This window comes from Chelmon rostratus, chromosome 14 (genome assembly GCF_017976325.1).
Source record: "Chelmon rostratus isolate fCheRos1 chromosome 14, fCheRos1.pri, whole genome shotgun sequence".
NCBI classification, from domain to species: domain Eukaryota; kingdom Metazoa; phylum Chordata; class Actinopteri; order Chaetodontiformes; family Chaetodontidae; genus Chelmon; species Chelmon rostratus.
Genome location: NC_055671.1, coordinates 7,653,937 through 7,674,332, shown reverse-complemented (window position 1 = coordinate 7,674,332; position 20,396 = coordinate 7,653,937). Strand labels below are relative to the sequence as shown.

Sequence of the window (20,396 nt, the reverse complement as noted above, 5' to 3'; positions counted from 1 at the left end):
CATACAAGTAAACCGACCGCCAACATTAAGATAAGAGCAGGCTGGCCAAAGCCAGACGAGGCCTACAAGCCAGATGGCCACTATCGTCCCCAGGCTCACGAGAGGATGTCCAGCAGCTACAGATACGTCAAAGCTACTGCCCCCGGCCACAGAAACAGAACACACTCACAGAGGGACAAACCGGAACGACCTCACATTTTGAATTTCAACATGAATTTCCCCCAGTAGCCAAACATTTGACAGCCTGAAAACAGCTATGTGCATGCTTAGTTTAGCTTAGCACCAAGACTGGAGCAGGAGGAAAAGGCAGCCCTAGTCAAAAGTTTAAAAAATTTGCCCCAAAAACTCACAGATATCATTCCATGTAACAGTCAGCGAGGCTTTAAACAGTCGCATAACTGCTGGCAGACACAGTGGCAGCCACACATCCGAGGACAGGAAGTCTGAGATGGTTTGTGCAATCACCGGACCCAGCTGTTGTCAGTGAAGGAACAGTTCCACAGCGTTCCAAAGCTTAATGCTCCAAAAACCACAGTTTTCTGGTTGTTGCTAGGGGCTGCAACAACCAGAAATAGTTGGCAATGAATTTCATGATTTATTAGTTGGTTCTATGATGCACGGTGTAACTCACGTGATTAGTTACAGGAAATGACACCACCTACGTTGCATTTGATAAACAGCGGAGGCGGAGGCTAACGACACCGCAGAGCTGCAAACCTAATGCTGGATGAAGCTAACGGCAGCAGACTAGGCTAACTCTCGAAGATACGCTGGGGTTTAACAGAACTTTTTCTGGAATTATGTCATGCAATTAGTCGAAGAAAGTCTAAAGTGAGCCTTTATTTTTTCACAACAGAAACTTGAGCAATATCTGATCAAATATATGTTGATTACATTCCATTTTTATTCTCAGTGCATGGCTGCACACCCAGTATCCACTTATTTAACTGCATTGTTTGATTGTAGTGGCCTTGTCTGTACTTGCCTAGCTAAGTTGTTTGAAAGAGCATTGTACAACAAGACAAGGGATTAGTTTTATTTGTGGAAATGCTGAAAATAATAAAATTCATCTTATTTCGCTTAGCAATCGACTAATCAAAATAATAATCTACAGATTAATGGATTACTAAAATAGTCCTCAGTTGCAGCCCAACATGTGTTAAAAGCAATGTGGAAACGAGACAGCCTTTATGGCTGCCAGCCTGTGGGCTGTTTCATCTGCTCCAAATCATAGTGCTAAGCTACAGTAACACATCACAGAGCTTCCTCTATGCGCAGAGGTGACACTCATGTTGTCATCAAACTCTCGGGAAAACAGCTAATAAAAAACATCCTGAAATATCCGCGTAGTCCTTTAAGGTTTTTACAGGTGACAAGCTGTAGCCTGTTAGCATGTTCACGGGGGCTGCTCTGGCAGCTCAAAAGTGATAACGATTTTCTCAAGGAGACTGGAACTGCTTACAATTGTATCCCAATGTACAATGAACTGAGTCTAATTGCTTAATAGTCGTCATGAGTGTTGGATGTGTCAAAAAGTTCTCCAGTTTAATGAAAAATTGACATAAACGTAATTGTCCAATGTCACAAATGTTAATGAAAATCTTGGCTGCTCCGCTAATAAAGTAAAACCTTTGTAAGAAATTTTGATGTAACCTTTTGATTCACATTGAGAATGTTGAGCACGTCATCATTAATGAGATTATTTCCTTGTGACAATTTTCTTTTCAGCCTCTGTCTTGTCTTGCTTCAGTTAAAAAGCATAAGGAGCAGTGAGGTCTCTGGAAAAGTGAAATGAATGGCCACATTACTGTCGTCTTGGGCCCATTCGTTTGGCTTTCACTGGCTTATGCATTCCAAACTCTTACTGATAACACTAAAGCACTCATCTTTTTGGATTAGATGTTGGTATGAAGTCAAACCTGTCAACACCTGTTTCATACGGCCATTCTTCATTGTCCTTTAAACACACCCAGGCTAGGACCGCGTCACTGTTCATTTTTTGCTCACTAACTCACACGCAAGCTCTCGGCCAATTAACTATCTTACAAGTTACAAGCCACATCGTCCAAAAGGCTTTTGCGAATGCCGGGAATGCAACGTCGCAGATCGGTAATAGTTTGAATTTACATAATTTCTTTCAAGTGAAACATTCAAGCAATTAATAGGTTCCTGAGTTACAGTATCTGTCTGCAAATGACACTGAAAGAGACATTATGGGTGTGACAAGGAGAAAGTGATAAAAGAAAGCAAAAGAGGAATGAAGAGAGCGTAACCACTTGTAATGTGAAGAGAGAAATGTGCGCCGTGGAACACTTAAGGCAATGGGTTTCAAGTGGTTTCCCTTCTCAGGAAGTTCGCTCAATTTTTCTAACATTAGAAATAATAATGCTCATACAAATACCAGAATATATTGTATTATACTGTATTTACAAGCTTATGAATGGATGTTTTGCCATATTATGGGCAAACAAGCAATGGGAAACTAAAGCAGTTGAAGTGTATTAAATGTACCATGTACAATAATCACTAACACAGTCTTGTATAGTTTGTGTAAAGTACATAACAACAATTCAAAGACTGTATTTCTTTTCCATCTGTTCATCCATCATCAGCTCTTTTTAAATAATAAAGTGCAGCAATACAACAACAACAAAAAAAAACATAACACACTTGAGTGAGTGAGACTGTTGAAAATAAAAGAATCGATGAGTTCCCCACTTGCTGCTGTTAACGAAGCAAAAAAATAAAGCATGAAATACATCAAATTAATCATAACCCCACAACAGTTTCTCACAAAGAGAAATATTTCCCCAGAGCTAATTAAAAGCCATCAATTAGGCAGGGCTCCAGACTGTGTGTGGCAAACTTCAGTTTGACGGGAGTACGCGGTGGTGACATATGCATTTTTAGGCTGATGATGGTAAGACCAAATGGTAGCTGGGATGTAACGGACGACTTGTTTAACCACAAAAATGCACCAGAAACCGCAATATATGGCCAAGTCAGGGATTCACCTTTGACTCGATCTAGGATTTAGAATTTCAAACTCGCCATGAAAAATGTCTCTGCCACTGGAAGATTTGGGTCAGGCTCATCAAACGTAATAACCAGTGCTCTGATCACGTGACAGGCAGCGTGCTGAAACCTCTCAGCTGTGCGCGACTGTCCCAACCGAAGGAGGGTGAAAGAGCTCCCGTTTGCTGAAGGAGCGCGCCCAGGCAGTCACAAAAGACTGAGTGAGATCTCGGCTGGGATCTGTTTTAGCTCAATAACGCTCATGCTAATTCATATTTATTGCCACCATTTGCATTAAGTGCTGGATTGCTGGCTAGAAAACTTGTGTCACACCCATATAGTTGAAAGAGCTGTCACATAATGTTACCGAATTTGGGCTTGATTAAGACGTACCGACATATGACTATCGCAATTAAATTTTTGCAGCTATGTCGCAACCTCGTGGCAAAAACGCTTGACGCATGAACCAGTGCTTTTTGTGCAACAATGTGCGAGGCATGGCTCTGAATAATTGTCCTTAGGAAAACATGGTGTTTGAAAGACAAATCAAATAAGTTTTACACCATCTGTAACTGTGCACCTTTGTGGCTGACTGGCCTTAAAGGTGTCTCTGGGCCAGAGCACTTCCCTAATGGACCTTAATGGGTTTTATGGTGCACTGCAGGCTTCTAATGGGGTAGTGTGTCTGATGGAGATGCTGCTCTCCAGTCCTCCAGGGTCCTGTCTAGGTTCCTAATGTGACCCGAAGAGAAGAATACATAATGTATCGCGGTCGCTCTGAGTCAAAGGTTAATACCCGGAGTTAAAGAAAGTGGAGATTTTTGGGGAGTGAAAACAGGGAAATGTGAGGTTATGAGAATGTGTAAGAGCAAAAGACACGGAAAGAGAAGCCCGGGAGTTAAAGCAGCAGGAGAAAAAATACCATGGCATATTATTGAGGGACACTTTGGTGTTAAGCTGCTTATTGATAAAAGCACTAATCTGCCTGGCAGAAGGTAAGGAGGCTGGGATGTGTGGTGATATAATATCTAAGCTAAAGGCAATGCCATCAGGGAGCTGAGCCTCCACACAGCTTTACCTAAATGCGCTACTCATTTTATTTTATTTTTTCTACATAAAAGACGGGATCTGACCATGTGCCACTCGCGGAGCGCATGCGAGCCCGAGGAAAAATGAGAGCGGATCGTTGTGAGCGACTGGCTTTTCATCAGACGTTTCATCAGACTTGATCGATAGGGAGAGCCCATCACTTTTTAATACATGTATAGATCACTAGCATCACTGTAATTATTTTCCCTCTGCATCAAAGAGCAAGTCAGCATTGCTGGGCATTTTGATGTCATCAAGAGGGCTCATGGTTGGCAGGCAGGGCAACCGCACAGCAAGTTCAGCTACAACCGCCATTCATCAGGAAGACTTATGTCACTTTTGCTCTTAAATCAATACATTGTTAAATAACTAAAAAAAAAAAAAAAATGTTTTATGCATATTACACCAAAGCTGACATGCATGAAACAGTATTTGTGAGAAGTGGTGGTAATTGTTAATCTTGTTTTGGAGGTGTTGCAGCAAATAAAATCCACCAGTGGAACCTGGCGTGGTCACCAGGAGTTTGGTTCCCAGTCAGCAACAAACCCAGATTCACTGAGCTCTGACGCCAACGGATCTCTATCTCTCCTTATTATTGTTTAGGAGCAAAGACCAATGCCAGTTAACGTTAGCATGGCTTCCCACGTATAGCTGGGCCTGACCGTTGCTTTCGGCGGTTAAAATGGACAACACCACCCGCAGTAGGTTCTGTCAGCCTTGGTTAACTAATGCTAACTCTGCACCAGCCACACTGAAACTTTTGTTGGTTGGTTCATATGCTTGATGAAATGCTATCAAACCCTAACCCCACCTTCACCGAAGACACATTCCACACTCTGCTGTTTAAATGTTAATCGCCTCGCCATGTTGCACCCGTCCTGGCATACAGCGCCAATAAAATCTATTCAAAACAACTGGAAGTGACAAGTTTCACACTAAGTAAGTCTTCTGTTACACTGAAATTAACAGCATTCGCCCAGTGGGATCGCACTTCGCCAGCACACTTTAAAGGTTTTGTGTCTTGCTAAACAGAAAAAAAAAAGAGTCACCTCTCGCCATTGCTGAGAAGAATATGTGGGGGGTTACAGATTTCAGCTTTTTGCTGGTAACTGGGAGAAAAGGCTTTCCAGATAGCAGTAGACAACAACATGAATCACACTTTAGATACTGACTTATACTTTCTGAAAGGTTACAGCTCCCTCCTGAACATGGTCTTCGCCCATAATCTACACCTGTCAGTCCTGCCACAATAAGGCTGGGCCAACCAATCTCAGAGGGCCAAATCACACAGACACACACATCAAATCTAAAGCCGCTTTTACACCTGATATTAAAATGGGATCTGTATCCGGATACGTTATCCGGATCATAAACGATCTGCTCTTGCCTTTGCATTTATGAGGATTCCTTCCTGTCCTGACATTATCCTCACTGAGAATAATGAGGACAACGCTGTCTACGAGAAATCGGTAATAATTTTTCCCCTCTTGAAAAATCAGCAAATGTAATACATTAAGTTATTTCTTCCTTTGTACAAAAAACACTGTCTGTTTGTCCCTGTGTGTTGCAGTACTGACGTGGAGGCTTCTCTGTAACTACATAAATTATGCATTGTTGACAGCGGATAAGTAGCACGCACACTGTTGCACAGTTATTTCTTACTGTACATCATTCATTTCCCACAGGTATTGCTTCCATTTTTCACGCAGATCTGTCCAATAGCGGACCTTTCGGTGCTTTCATGGCACAGAATAGACGTATAATCAGTAATTAGAGCCGTGTCTCTTTCAGCCTCGTGGCTTGCCCGCTCTTTAAATTGGAACAACAACCTATATTTCACGTTTGCTAAAAACAAATCTCTGCATCAGTGTTGCGCACAGATGCCGGCACACTGCGTGGATTGGGTTTACACCTACCTCAGATCCAAACACAACGCGAGCCAGACTACCTTCAGATGTGGTCGGGCAAGTCCGATCACAACGCAAATGTGTCTTTTTCCTTATTCGGAGAACGCGTCCTGATACAGAGAGCATTTTACCACCAGGTATAAATTGGTTCCAAGAGTAAGGTGCAAATGAAATCAATCCTAATGTCCTAGTTCAAAGAATGGTCCTCTCATTAGAGCAAGCCTGCTAATTGAAGTCATTTGCCTCTCTGCTGTCTCACTTGCCCTCACCGTGCTGATCTTCCCTCCAGTTAGAGGCCTTTTCATTGGAAGCATTCTGAATCAATATCTCCGCTGTTACCTCGAGTCGTGGGAAATATCTGAATATTCTGCTCACAAAACAGTTTGAAAATAATCCCTCATTGAGTATTCTAATTTCTTAATAAAATAAGAGACACAGGAGAAAAATAAGATGGTTGTGGACAGAGTAAAAAATACATGGCCACTGCCCCCAGTTTTACAATTACTACAAGTATTAGTCGCCTACTGGTCTGCTGCTAATGTTATTTAGTGTTAGTGTCAACCACACATTCCCATACACATACATTACACGCACCTTCAAGAGAGATTAAGAGGTGCCGAGTAACACGGAGTGAGGTACTGAATATTTAAATGAGTACATTAAAGAACCAATGAAAAGTAACTAACTATATACAGAATACATACAGAGAGTACTTCCCAGTACAGTAAATCTTGTCAATCAGGGACATATGTTATTCCTACTGTATTTCTAATATCTCAGTAATTTGTAGTTCACGTATTAATTAGATACATTTTTTAGTACAAGCCAAATTTTGCTTAAGCCCTATGATAAGTAGCCTCCTGCCAGATGTGCACTTGAGGTGCTGAATATGTAAACCCAGGCGTGTCCAACTTCACATCCTGATTCATGGATTCTAACTTTGAGCTAAGTCAAATTTTAATCTTCTCTCCTCAACTACCTGGAACCCACCAATAAGTCTGGCACTGCCATTAGTCTGCTGGTGGAAAACCAGAAATCTGCATGCTAATGAGCGTCACATACATCAAATGGAATTTGACTCGTTAAGTCACAGGAACTTAAAGAAACCCTGCCCCTCCGAGTTTTGACAGCTGATCGGCCTGTGAATAGTGAGGATGTATCGTGATATTTAGACACTCGAGTCTTTAAGTCAACATGAAACAAGACAGCATCAGAAGGGTACATGGAGGATGCCAAGAAATTGCAAATGTGCTGAGTATAGCAGGCAATCTGTACACCCAGCGTTTCCACATAAGCCTTGATTATTGAGCTGTGCCATCTTTTATACTGTGCGGCGCCAGATCGCACAGCTGACACCCGTCTCCGTGTACTGTAACTCAAGGTAACACACACCCCTCTCTACCCTGGCAAGATACTTCAAAGGATGTCTGGGGATGTTATGTGAATATTTTTGGCCTCAATCTCCACCAGCCTAGTGCAGTTTTTAATAGCAATAAGCAGACACCCCAAAGAAGATATGGAGGGGTGGAGTTTAGGCACTCGGCCACTAGACTTGGGCAGTGAATTTACAAGATCAGTAAAAATAAAGTAATATTGAAGTCAGATCGATTTGTTGTGGCTGTATTAACTTTATTAGTTTGAATTTGGTCATTATTGATCCCTTATTGTCTGCTGTTGTGATGTCTGGCCCCTCACTCAGTTTCTTCTTCAGAAAATGACTTCACCTTAGTTTTGGATGAGATTTGTTCTCAGTGCTGCTCCTCGTGCTCTCATGTTGGCTAGTTTTTTTGTCAATGAGCTAAATGTCTAAAAACGCGCCTGCCTGCAGTTGCTTTAGTCTGGCTGCTGGAGCTATGGCAGCGGTTCCAACAGGCGGGTCGCGCACAAATCCCTCGATTTTAAGGCAGAGCTGAAGAAACTGGATCAGAAATGAGCAACAGGAATGTTATTGCAGTATATATTATTATAAATTATATTTTGTAAATCGATGGGTGTGGATTACCAACTAGCCTGATGAGCCCATTCAGACAATGCCTGCAGTCTGTGTTACCATTAATGAGGAAGCCAGTGGTAGCATGGTGAGCAGCATCAAGTTTTTATTTGCAACTTTTTGAACTGAGTTCTGTATTTTCTGTGAATGTTTCTACGTGTAGAACAGCCACAATCATTTCAGGATGTGTGAAGAATATTTTATTATGCTCTAACTTAATTATTGTCCCAAGGGGAAGTTACCAGCTCAGTCTTCGTGTTCAGCCATCCTAAACAAAATGAAATTAGAGGCACACAGTATTTAAAGGCAATGCTTCAGCAGAAAATAATGAAAGGGCTCTGGATTCTTTGGCTTCATTTTCTAATGGGGGGGAAAATAAGTCTGGATGGGAGCAGCTCAAACGCTAACAATCCAGAGGATCTGTGTAACTCAGAAATGGAACGAATGGTGTTAAGTATTTTCTTGTGGATGAGAAACAGGGACTGGAGCACGCTGCCTGATTTGCGGCGTGTGATTGTGTTAACAGACTAATGTTTCAACACTGCAATGTCTAACTGTCAAAGTGGACAAAGACGTGAGACAAACACATATACAGGAGGTGTACGGCTGAGCTCTGGTTGGTGTTCTTTTGTTTCTGACGTGATGGTTGGACTGCTTGCACAATTAAAGGCTGCTACTCAGTCAGTGTGCTCCAGTTCCTAGTTTCCCTCAGACGTCTGCCATCCTTGAACTGAGAGGCACCGTATTCAGCTGGATATCGCTGAAGATGCGCCCTGCTTCAACTTGTGGACGACACTCAGCACTGTACTTATTGTGTACTAGCAATCTAACCAAACCTATTAGCTATTCCTCTGTGGCATTATCTCAAAGTTACACGTTGCTAAGACCTTATTCAGTCAAGCATACATCATGTTCTTCTTTGTATTATCCTCTATTATATGACCTGTAAACCTGTCGATGTACTGTCCTTCACCAGCAACTCAATACGCAGACCTTGGTTTTCAAAAGGTGTCTCCGATACAGTCCAATTCTGTCTCACACACAAACACTTCTGCTGCTTATATCTTATTTTAAATACTGACTGTGGCTCAGCTGCACACACACACACACGTCATTACCTCCAGCAGGAGTCTCTGTGCTTCCTGCATCGTCTCCCTCCTCTTTCTTCTCTTTCAGGTTCATATGCAGACACAGCCTAAGACCATCTCTCTCTTGTCTCAGTGAATTCAGGAGTGTTCCTTTTGCTGTCAGCCCCCCCCTGCCCACAGTCTACCTCCACTGTAGATCACCTGACCCTATCAGCTGTCTACCGAGCTGCTCCTCATTAGAAATTAGGCCCAGTATTTGTAGAGGACTGCTCACCACGAGGCTATGTTACCTGTCAGTCCAACCATTACTCTCATTACCTGTTTGTCCTATCTGTGTTCCTATTTGCCTGCTACCTGTAGGCTATGCCTGACTTCCAATTGTTTGCATCCACTATTTACCATGGAAAGGTATACAGAGCACCATAACAAACAAGTCTACTGTGCGCAGTATTTTGTGCCCTCGTGTTATGTGCTAAAGTGCAGGATTCTCAATTAAAATTTATTGAAACCCATGAAAACTTCCTCCTGAGAATCTGCTCCTGTCATCTTTATGACTGTTAGATCCAGCCATGCCTGTGGCTCCATCAAGTCTGGATCAAAGCACCTTACATTCATTATTGGCTTCTGCTATTAAAACAGCCCCATCGCTGTTTGTTTCCATGACAGAAACATTGCCTTATTGAAGTCAAAAATAATAATAATCTTCCAACATGCTTTATGGTTGATGTTTTAAAATAGTGTAGTTGCTGAACTCATGCTACCTTTCATTTATACTGTACATAAAATGCAAATTTGAGATAAATTGACAAATGTTTAAATCCAGCCAAAAACCTTAAAAATAGATACTCGCACATGATGAAAGCGACAACCATTGAATGTATAGTCACTCACTGATTCAACTGATGGTATGTTTGCATGTGTGTGTGTGTGTGTGTGTGTGTATATATATATATATATATACACACAGGGAAATTGTAGGTGTTTTCTTGGAAGTTCAGTTACATAACTGTACTAGCAGCAATTCTCAAGGGTATTATGTTCAAATTACAAAAATACATTGAGTACTAGGCAAACTACATTATGAACTATGGTCACTAGACTATATATGTAGCTGGCAACCCAGCATGCATAGTACAGTATGGGCCAGCATTTGAAAACAGTGTTGTTCAGAAACAGCTGCAGTACTGGTGACCTAACAACACACAGTATTTTCAATACAATAAAGTGTACAGCATAATGTATGGAATCATATTTATGCTATAAAACAGCAAAAAAAACATGCAGTACAGGCAGGGTAAATTATTCCCTCATCTACAAGGTTTTTTACCTCACTTTCCTTCTAGCCTTCCTTTCTGGGTAATCATCCAGGGCAAATATGCAGTGCACAAAAAGCTGTGTGGGTGTGTGTGTGTGTCTGTGTGCGTGTGTGTGTGTGTGTGTGTGTGGGGTGCCTGTTTGAAAAATACTGGAAGGCAGATTGGAAACTGAGATAAGAAAATAAGTCGACTGAACTCCCAGCTTTCCCAGCTATTCACTAAAATGCAGATGGCATATTTTCGATGATTTCTAGGCTTCCCTGGTCTTAAGTACAGGTAAGAGAGAATAATGTGTCACAGTCTTGTAGGACAAGTGCAATTTTTGCCTCTGGCCTCATCTGTAATACACCACTGCTGAGTTCAAACAGCAGTATTGGGCTAAATTGGGCTAATCCCAGCTCAAAGGGATGCCTAAAGTTCACAAAGTGTGGGCCCTGCTTAACAAAGAAGCAGGTTAATTAAGACTCACAGTGACTCACTCCATCCCTTTTCCTGCTTGAACAATCCACTGGAGTGGCTTTGGGTAACTGCTGAAAGGAAGGGAGATGAACGAGTAGCCCACAGGGGGACAACACTCATCCATTTTTGATAAATAAAGCATTTAAATAGTGTGAATGTATATTAAGGATGTATTTACAGCTTTTCAAATAATCATGATTGCTGTGTAACACATAATTGTCAGTGTTTCATAGCACTCACATTGTGTTTTGTTCTAATGTAGGATTCTCATTAAGCGAGGTGTGAAAAAAGGTGCTCGCTGTTACACCCAAAAGGACTAATTATCAGCTGTAATGGCCGATGTGAGTCACCGGTTTCTCCAGCAACCATCATGCAATATCACACATTCAAAGGTGACGTGGGGGGGAACTAAAAACTACTAATGGTTCTTGAAGGAGCTAAGAAGCTGTAAGGCTTACCATGTCTATACATGATATGAATGTAAATGAACACATCACTCGCAGGTTCAAGCACATTGTTCTAAAACGACGCTAAAATGTCCATACATGTAAATGAGCGCGCATGCTTGTGTCCTAATATAGTGCTCACATCATCATTATTAGTGTTAGATTTCAATCATAATTCAGCAACAACTGTTATCTGCCTACTGTCTACTCTAATTGTCTACATTGCATGTGACATTCTGTAAATCCTGCATTTACACAATACCAATATTGCCATATTGATAATTATTCCTCTAAAATATCCATATTTTCCTGAATGTAAATTCCGACCCAGGCTCAATAACAAAATTGCAACACACACCTGAGAGTGGTTTCACTTGCCAAGACCCTGAGGAAAATTCCCAATGTCCCCACTTTAATTACAATATTAGCCAAACAGGTGCAAGCAGTATGGAAGCGATTGTAAGGACCTTTGTTCAGCACAGGGAAGCTACAGCCCCCTATCGTGCAGCCGGCTCGCCCTGTTTGTTTCAATCCAGTATTTCATTTTGGGTTTGTTTGATGGTACATTTGCACTTGCTCTTCTTCTTGCCGGAGAAATTGTCTTTCTTATCAGAAATAGTAGACAGAGTGGCTCAGGTGTTGTATTTTTTTTTTATTTTCTAAGTGTTTTTCGGCGTTCGCCACTTGCCGAAAAGTACGGCTCTTTTTTTAATCTAGCACTGCAAACATTTAATTAGCATTTGGTATGTTTCTAGACAAGTGTTGACGCGCACACGGGCCTGTCATCTTGCAACAGCACTACATCTGCACAGAGGCTTTGGAACATTTGGCAGAAAAAAGCACTGTCCATGGTTCTGAATTTCATTGGTTCTAGACAGATACAGTACATGACAACCGCTGGTTACAACTGTGGTTAAGGGTTTCGGATGTCTAAGTCTATTCCTGTCATTTTCTGGTTCGTTTTTTTTTTTTCTTTATCTTTTTTTTTGGGAACAAGCATTTTAGAAAAAGGATTTCTTGTGAATTTGCTGTGAGGCAATGGATATTTTTTGCCAAACTGCCTTCAACTGTGTTTAGAGGCAGTACGTCTGTTGTGCTATATTAGAGCCCGGAAACGGCATTTCAGGAATTCTGTTCCAAAGTGGGTTAATCTAAAGCAATTACAGGGCTGAAAAATTCTCTACAGACTCTTGGGAGCAGATCAAAATGTTTCTGAATTGATAGCAGAACTAGCTCCTAGTGTAGGAAACAAAACAAATATTGCTTTGCACATATAGCTGGCACATGCTTAGATAATGCTGTGATCAAATTAGGACATCTGAAACATCTGTTGGGTTTTGGCCCCCTCAACAAGCCATTCTTAAGTATACAGCATTTACAGCCTCAGGCTGTTCTCAAGGCTAGCTTTTACTTTGATAACTGCAGACGTTCCTATAAAATGAAAACATTCTCTGGTGAATAAATGAAATATATTCTAATTGACAAATCAATTTGTGTGTGCAGTATACATTGTCTAGAGTTAAAAAGATGCAGCAGGTAAGGCTACATGATACATCTACATAGATATTAGGGCACTGACACACCCACACAATACAGCATGCATAATACTTGCCCCTGTTATCAGTCGATGTACTTTTGTGGTGAAATAGCATAATTCCTATCAAATCTACTGCTTTTGCATATGCATTCATTTGCAAACGTATTTGTCAGTTAGGGTCCTCATGACACAACTCTTCTTGTTATCTCTAATCTTGACCTGAACCCTAAATGACCCCGCCCCCGCCTACCACACACACAAACACACACACAGAGAGAGTTTCCAGATCAGACTGCTTCAGTTTGTTGAACACTGACTCACATTTCCCTCAACAATAGAATGGTATTCATAAGTAAAAGGCCTCTAATTTAAGCCTAGGAGAATTGGAGAGAAAGAAGGAGAATGCTGCAGATAGTTAGAGAACTAAGCTTTGAGGTACAATCCTTAAAAAAAAAAGTTGAAAAAAGTTGTATCAAAAATGCATATGACATCCTGTGCACTCATAATCTGCTAACCCAAACGTCATTTTCAGACATGATATCAAGAAGTTTAGTACAAACCCAGACACCTGACCAAGTTCCCAATGAAAAGCCATTGTCGAGTGCAGCACAGTTAATTAAAGCAAGGGCACCACTCTACATCTGTCACATCACTTGGCAGTTACTTTAATTATATATTTTGGTCAATCTGTTCTTCCTGATGTGAGAGGGGATGCCATACATGAGACAACATCTGCTGAGGTATGTCACATGAGCTTCAACATCTGTCCATGTTTTTACACAGCCTGTCAATCACTAGACTCATGTCTCATACGCATTTATGTTATCATTTTGAGAAACCACAAATATTGTCAAGAGCTGAGGGCTTACATCTGTGCCGCAGCTACAATTAACACTCTTTTAGTGAGCCACAAATGTACACACAAACACAGAGATTGGCACTACACACAAATACCCAGACACACCCCGTGGCTTTCAGTCATTTTGGTCCCTTATGTTGTCCATCAAGGAGACAGTGGTGACTGTTCTCTAAACTGACTCCACCCACATAGGCTTGTGATCACCTAAGCTGTCAGCCAGCATCTGCTGAAACCACCGACCAGCCAACTGTGAGACTGGCTCTGAAGATATCTCCACAGAAAATGTGTCACCTACACATGTTCAGAACTCAGTAGCATATTTTCCACTCTATATTTTTTGCTAATTTTTATGTGGCAAACATTATCTGCAAAGCCTCAGAGAATGTCAAACTGGCTTGTATGTGCGACACTGTGATTTGATACACCGAAGCCGTCTAGAAAGCCGACGTCAACTCATGCTGGATGAAAATAAATGGTATACGACCACATCAAATACTTTCAATGGCAAAATGACCATTTTTAAAAACCTTTGCAGCAATATGAACATTGCATTATTAGATCATCATGATTTGTGTGATTCACAAATATTTTATCTAGTGCCCAGTAAATAGTACATTTCAGAAGCAACAAGATCTATCATGTGAGCTGCCGATAATGGATGCACTACATTTGTTTGAGAAGGAATGCCCCTGTTGTAGGCAGTCTTTGGATGGCTCTTTGAAGTTATGTGATACTGTTTCAACCTCCTACTGACACTGGGGGATTTTTTCCTCATAGAGACTGAAAGTTCAGTACAGTAGTTACTGGGAAAAAGGAGGTGCATCTCCATCATCCATGTAGCTATCTTAACAAACCAATGGGATCACGACAAATGGACATTTTGCTGTACTATACAGAACATTATACTATATAAGGATAATAGCAGTCTGCCTTAACCCCCTGAACACACACACACACACACACACACACAAACAAATACACATCTACATTTGTATAGCCCAAGACGCACATTCACACACTTGCAGCTGACACAGAAACCTAGAGACACACTAGCTTTCTATCCCTAGACTCTACAATTTTTCCGTAAGTAATCCCCTCTGAGTCTATTAATATTTCTGTTTCCATGGCGATTTGAGCCTTGCCAAATGTTGTACAGATAAGGGGAGATAAGAGCATAAGGAGCAGGGAGATAAGAGCGAGTGACCTGCAGAGATCAGAGCACGAGAGGTCAGGCAGAAGAGCAGAAGTAAGTCACTGAGAAATGGACCTTTTCTGGTCAACTCTCCTGCCAACCTGATCAAGAAACAAAATATGAAGGGCCATCTAAGTTTTCTAGCAGTGCACCACTCGAACATATACGTGGAGATAATTTATGGCGTTAACTTTCTTTGTGTGTCCAATTTTACCCTGTGGCACAGTTACATGACAACAAATCAATATGACAGCTTGTCACAGCAGTCAATATTAGGAGAAATAAGTGATATCATATTCTGTCTGTAACCATAGAATTCTTTTTTGGGACAACCGGAATTTAGGTGAATACCATGTCATTTCATTTTAAACAAGCTCAATACTTTTTAAATGGGAGCAGACGTTTGGTCTTCCTAATCTGTCATTGCTCATATTATGCACAGTTCTTCAGATAATGAAACTGTGAATAAGAAAGAAGTGACAGCAACAAATCTGCAATACTTTTTAAAGTGTCATTTTACATTTTTACAAACTGGACTCATGGCACGACAATAGCAAAAGCCATTCAAACTATTCAAATTTGATATAATGCCTTGTCTTGTATGTAGATCATGGTATATTACTGTATCTGAAAATAAAATCCTACATGAGGGTTGTTCATTCTCTTGGATGTTTTAAATCTGTTGCAACCATCCACTCCCCTAACATACCATCTAGACAGTAGTTACATTTTTTAAGGCATAACTTTACCTGTTTGTTGCTGTACTTTGGTTGGCTGGTCTTGTAGCTGTAGTCTGAGTACTGGTCTGAGCCGGTAGAGTTGTCATCTCCTCCCGTCCCCACAAAGGTGTTGGTGGCAGGAAGGTCCTGGACAGCCTGATGCTTCTGTGAGGCTGAGGGGGACTGGGCCTGCAGCTGGATGGAGGGTAAGGGGGAGTTGGAGCGGTAGTGCCTGCCTATATCAGGGCTTCCTGGTGAATATGTTAAGGGCAGGTGTATCCTGGGGCTATCGTTGACTCCATCAAGGTTGAACTTGAGACTCTTCTGAAGACTGACCTCCTCCTCTTCTCCAAGTGGTTTTGGAGACTTCTGGGGTTTTCCTTTCCGTCCTCGTTTGCCTTTGGCATTCTTTGGCACCTGTTTGGGTGCATATAAGTCCTTTGTTTCCTTCTTACCAGCCTGATAACCACTCTTAGTTTCTCTCTGGATGCGGTGTCGAATAAATACCACCACCAAGATCAACATGACGACACCTGCCACACCAGCAAGGCTTCCAAACAAAATATTACTACGCTGTGCAGCAAAACCATTGTCAGGATCACCAGCAATGTCCCTGTCCAGTGGAGTGTAAAGGCTGTGTCCAACTAGGGCCTCCACTAAGCTGACATTTGAAATGGTTTCATTCACGTAGATGTGGACCAGGGCAGTGGCATGACGTGCAGGCTTCCCCCTGTCACTCACTCTCACCACTAAGCGATGTAGCCCACCATGTTTTCGGGTCATCTCTTTTGCTAGAGTGATCTCCCCACTGGAGGGGGAGATGCGAAATAGCTGGTAAGGGTTTCCACCAGCAATACTGAAGACCAGCTCTGCGTTCGGCCCGCTATCCAGGTCTTCAGCTTCCACTATCTCAACATGGCTGTCTGGGGAAGCAAGAGGTGACAAGCGCCTGAAGGAAGAATTGGAGGGCTTGGTGACGACAGGGTCATTGTCATTTTCATCCAGTACATTGATGGTAACGCCCACATATGAAGACCTGGGTGGCTCTCCTCCATCCACTGCTTTTAGCCGGAAAGTATAGCTGCTTTCTTTCTCTCTGTCAAATGAGATGCTTGAAAGAATGGTGCCTGTTCCATTTTGAACGACAAACTTCCCTCCATCAGGCTCCACAGAGAGGTGAACGCGAGAATTCTCACCTTTGTCCACATCCAGGACTGTCACCATGCCGACTGGACTGAGGGGAGGCATATTTTCCAAAACTGAAAAGCTGTAGCCACTAAGCATGAACTTTGGGTCATTGTCATTGCGGTCTAGGACTTTTATTACCACAGTTGCTGTTCCTTTATGAACAGGTGACCCTTTATCTGCAGCGGTGACCCGAAACTCATAGTTTTCTTTATGCTCACGGTCAAGCGGGCTGCGGGCTCTTACTTCGCCCGTATTTGGGTCAATCTCGAACAGACCTTTGATGGATGAGTCCGCCACAATATTATAGAGGAGTTCCGCGTTGGTGCCACTGTCAGCATCAGAAGCTGTAACATCCAAAACCTTCTCTCCTGGTTGGTTTTCTTCGGCAAAATCTACCTCAAACAAGGTTGGGGAGAATATTGGGGAGTTATCATTGACATCAGTCACCTGCACCTTCAAAGAGTTTGTACTAGAGAGTGCTGGATTTCCAGAATCTACAGCCACAATCTCCACCCTGTAATCCCTAACCCTTTCGTAGTCAAGAGGAGTGGTGGTCTGCAGGAAATACTTCCTTTTGTTGTCACTGGATGAGTCGCTGGCAGGGCGGAGCTGGAAGGGCACATCTCCCGCGACCACACAAGTGACCACAGCATTCTCTCCCTCATCCTTGTCAGACACCTGAACCAAAGCAACGGCTGTTCCCACTGGCATGTCCTCTGAAATGTTAGCCACTCCTTCACTGTGTGTCACAAGGCCAATCCCACGAATCTCGACAGCTGGAGCATTGTCATTTTGGTCAGTCACCTCAATGGTTACAAATGTTTTAGAGCTTTTAGGTTGAGGACCCTTATCCCTCGCCACCACATAGAAGGACAAGCTGCTGATTTCCTCCCTGTCCAGTGGTCCTTTGACATAGATAATTCCAGTGGACCGATCAATTCGTAAGAGTTTCGGCACTGGGTCTACTGCTTGGTGAAGGGTGTACTCAATTTCTCCATTAGGGCCCATGTCCGAGTCATTTGCTTTGACCTACAATAAAATGAATTCCGTGGTTAAAGGCATGATACAGTATGTGAAACAATTTGGGGGTAGATTAAAGGAACCCTGTGTAGGATTTTCTGTACTAATCACTGGTCAATGAATAAATGAATCAGATTTCTGATAACTTCAAAGCACAGCAAGTGATGCTTTATTAGGGCATATTTCATTCTTGCACTTCCTCTTTTCTTTTGGTGGTTATGTCGCCAGGCTTTTTTCTCTATTTCCCATTTTTTGTATTCCAGACAATGGCCTAGAGAAGAGGTTCACATTGAATAATATTGAAAAATAGTGAAAAATAGTTGGGCTGTTATTTCTTTCATGACAGTCTGTGCAATTTCACAGCAGCATGCAGAGAAAATCCTACACAGAGTATCTTGTGCCTACACTCCGACATTGTATCTCTATTTCCGCAAGTATAATAGAACAACAAAAGCAATAAGCAGCTTAATTACCTGTACAAGCATAAAATGCTAATGCTGTAATACTTTAAGTAATAATCGTATTACTTAAAAATGCACATTAGAATAGTTTGAATGAAACAACTTGAATAAAGTGAATTTCAAAAACATAAATATTATGAAGATATGTGAATTGACTAGAAATAAGATTGGCCTTGGGCCTGGATTGGAGGCTATAATATTCAGACTTGTAAAGCTATTTCTAAATATTTTAAAGTACAACGCCAGAATAAAAATATCTGTCTCTGATTTGGATTTGCACATTAAATTTATCTGAGAAAGAAACTCTGAATATGATGCAAAGACTCATTTTTCCAAAACATCTTAATAAAATAGCTGAGCACATTTATTGGTTGATGAATATAAAATTCAAAAGCAGCACAAACAATTTTGGTTGTGATTTAAAAAAAGATTAAATTCTTGAAAGAAAGAATATTTGCATTGCAACCTCACCTGCAACACAGAGTGCCCCATTGGACTGTTTTCCGACACTTCCGCCTCGTACGTGGACTTTTCAAACTTGGGAGAGTTATCATTGGCATCAGTGACAACCACTCTCAGCAAAGCACTGCTGTAGCGCTGAGGGTTTCCTCCATCTACTGCCTTGATGGTGAGGTCATAGGAATCCTTTAACTCGCGATCTAGGTTGCCCAGGACAATGAGCTGTGGGAGCTTCCCTCCTCTGTCATCAGCCACCTGTAAACCAAACAGGGTTGCCGCGTCTGGCCCTGCAGTCAGAGCATAATCTGCCACCCCATTCCTGTCTGAGTCCCTGTCGGAAGCCAGAGGTATGGAGAATAGTGCTCCCATGATTGTGTTCTCGGGGACAGAGATGGTGAGCACAGAAGAGGGGAATTGTGGAGTGTTGTCATTGATGTCCTGTACCTCGATGCGTCCTTCAATAAGTCGTGGGCTTTGGTTTTGTATCAGATCTGTCACTGATACCTCAAATTCCAGGTAGCAGGGTTTACCCTTAGGCAGGGATCGACAGTCTCTCAGGGTCTCTCTGTCTATGGGAATCTCCGTGGTGAAGATGTCGCCCGTCTTTCCATCGACACGAAGGTAAGGGGCACCCACCTCCAGCTTGTAGAGATGACCCGAGTCCGGCAGGCCCTGGTCTGCTGCCAGGCTGCCAATGAGAGTGTTGGGAGGCTGCTCCTCCTGGACCCGGTAGAGGATGCTGCCTTCAGCCTGCAGCACCAGGACCCAAAACAGCACTACTGGTAAATTCAGTTCCATTAGGTCATCAGAAGATCTGCCTGTAAAATGAGAATGAAAAGAGTATTTGTGTCAAAATGTTTTTTGCTTTTTTTTTCCTTTTGGAAATCATTTTTAAAGATTTTGCTATAAAATGCCTGGTAGCTGTACCAGCTTGATACCCAATAATTACCTAACTCTAACTATAAAGAAAAATCACAGAACTCACATCAGCATGTTCCTAAGACCAGAGTGATGCATTTAGTCAGCAGAAAAAAAAGACTGTCTTCATTCTATTGTTCTATTGTAACTCTACGGCTGTAAAATGAATTATTTTTGTCAACAAGTTGTACCAAAAGTGACAGCAGGCCTAGAAGCACAATATAATAATTAGACAACAACAACAAAGGGAAAAGATGCATTCCTTTAAAAATGCAACCATAAATATATCCCAACATGGTTTCTTTTCTGTCCTAGAGCTTCAAGAGATTCAATGAATGCCTCAGTTTACAAATTTCATGTGTAAATGAATGTAGGAAGAAGAAATTATATCTTGTGAGCTCACACACACAAAACAAACTTGAGGGCCAGTGTGGATTGTTTCAGCTGTATAATCAAATAAAAATGTAATACCAAGTAAGATTCAACACAGCCTAAGAGACTCATTATTTTAGTATTACACTAATAGACATTGAGTGGTGAAGCAATGTAGCTCAAAAGTAACCTACGGTATCAGACATATCCTAAAAATAAATCCTTACAAGCCTGCCAAGATACTGCCTAATGACAAAGTTCAACTGTTTGATCTATTTCATTACAAGAGAGGCCTCAACAACAAGGGCATGCATACCAAGGGCCAATCAGGCAATGAGGCTATTTCTTCCACTGCAGATTA

At 41.8% G+C, this 20,396-nt stretch overlaps 1 protein-coding gene across 1 annotated transcript in view; it reads right to left on the bottom strand.

The window, feature by feature from the left end:
* The window catches only part of pcdh1a (protocadherin 1a), a 92,571-nt gene extending 73,028 nt beyond the window's left edge, over positions 1–19,543 (bottom strand). The window contains exons 1-2 of the mRNA XM_041952730.1: positions 18,758–19,543; positions 15,648–17,834 (exon numbers count right to left, since the gene is read on the bottom strand). Coding sequence (XP_041808664.1) covers positions 15,648–17,834; positions 18,758–19,543 — 2,973 coding nt within the window. The remainder of the gene's footprint in view (positions 1–15,647; positions 17,835–18,757) is intronic.
* Between the last annotated feature and the right edge of the window lie 853 nt (positions 19,544–20,396).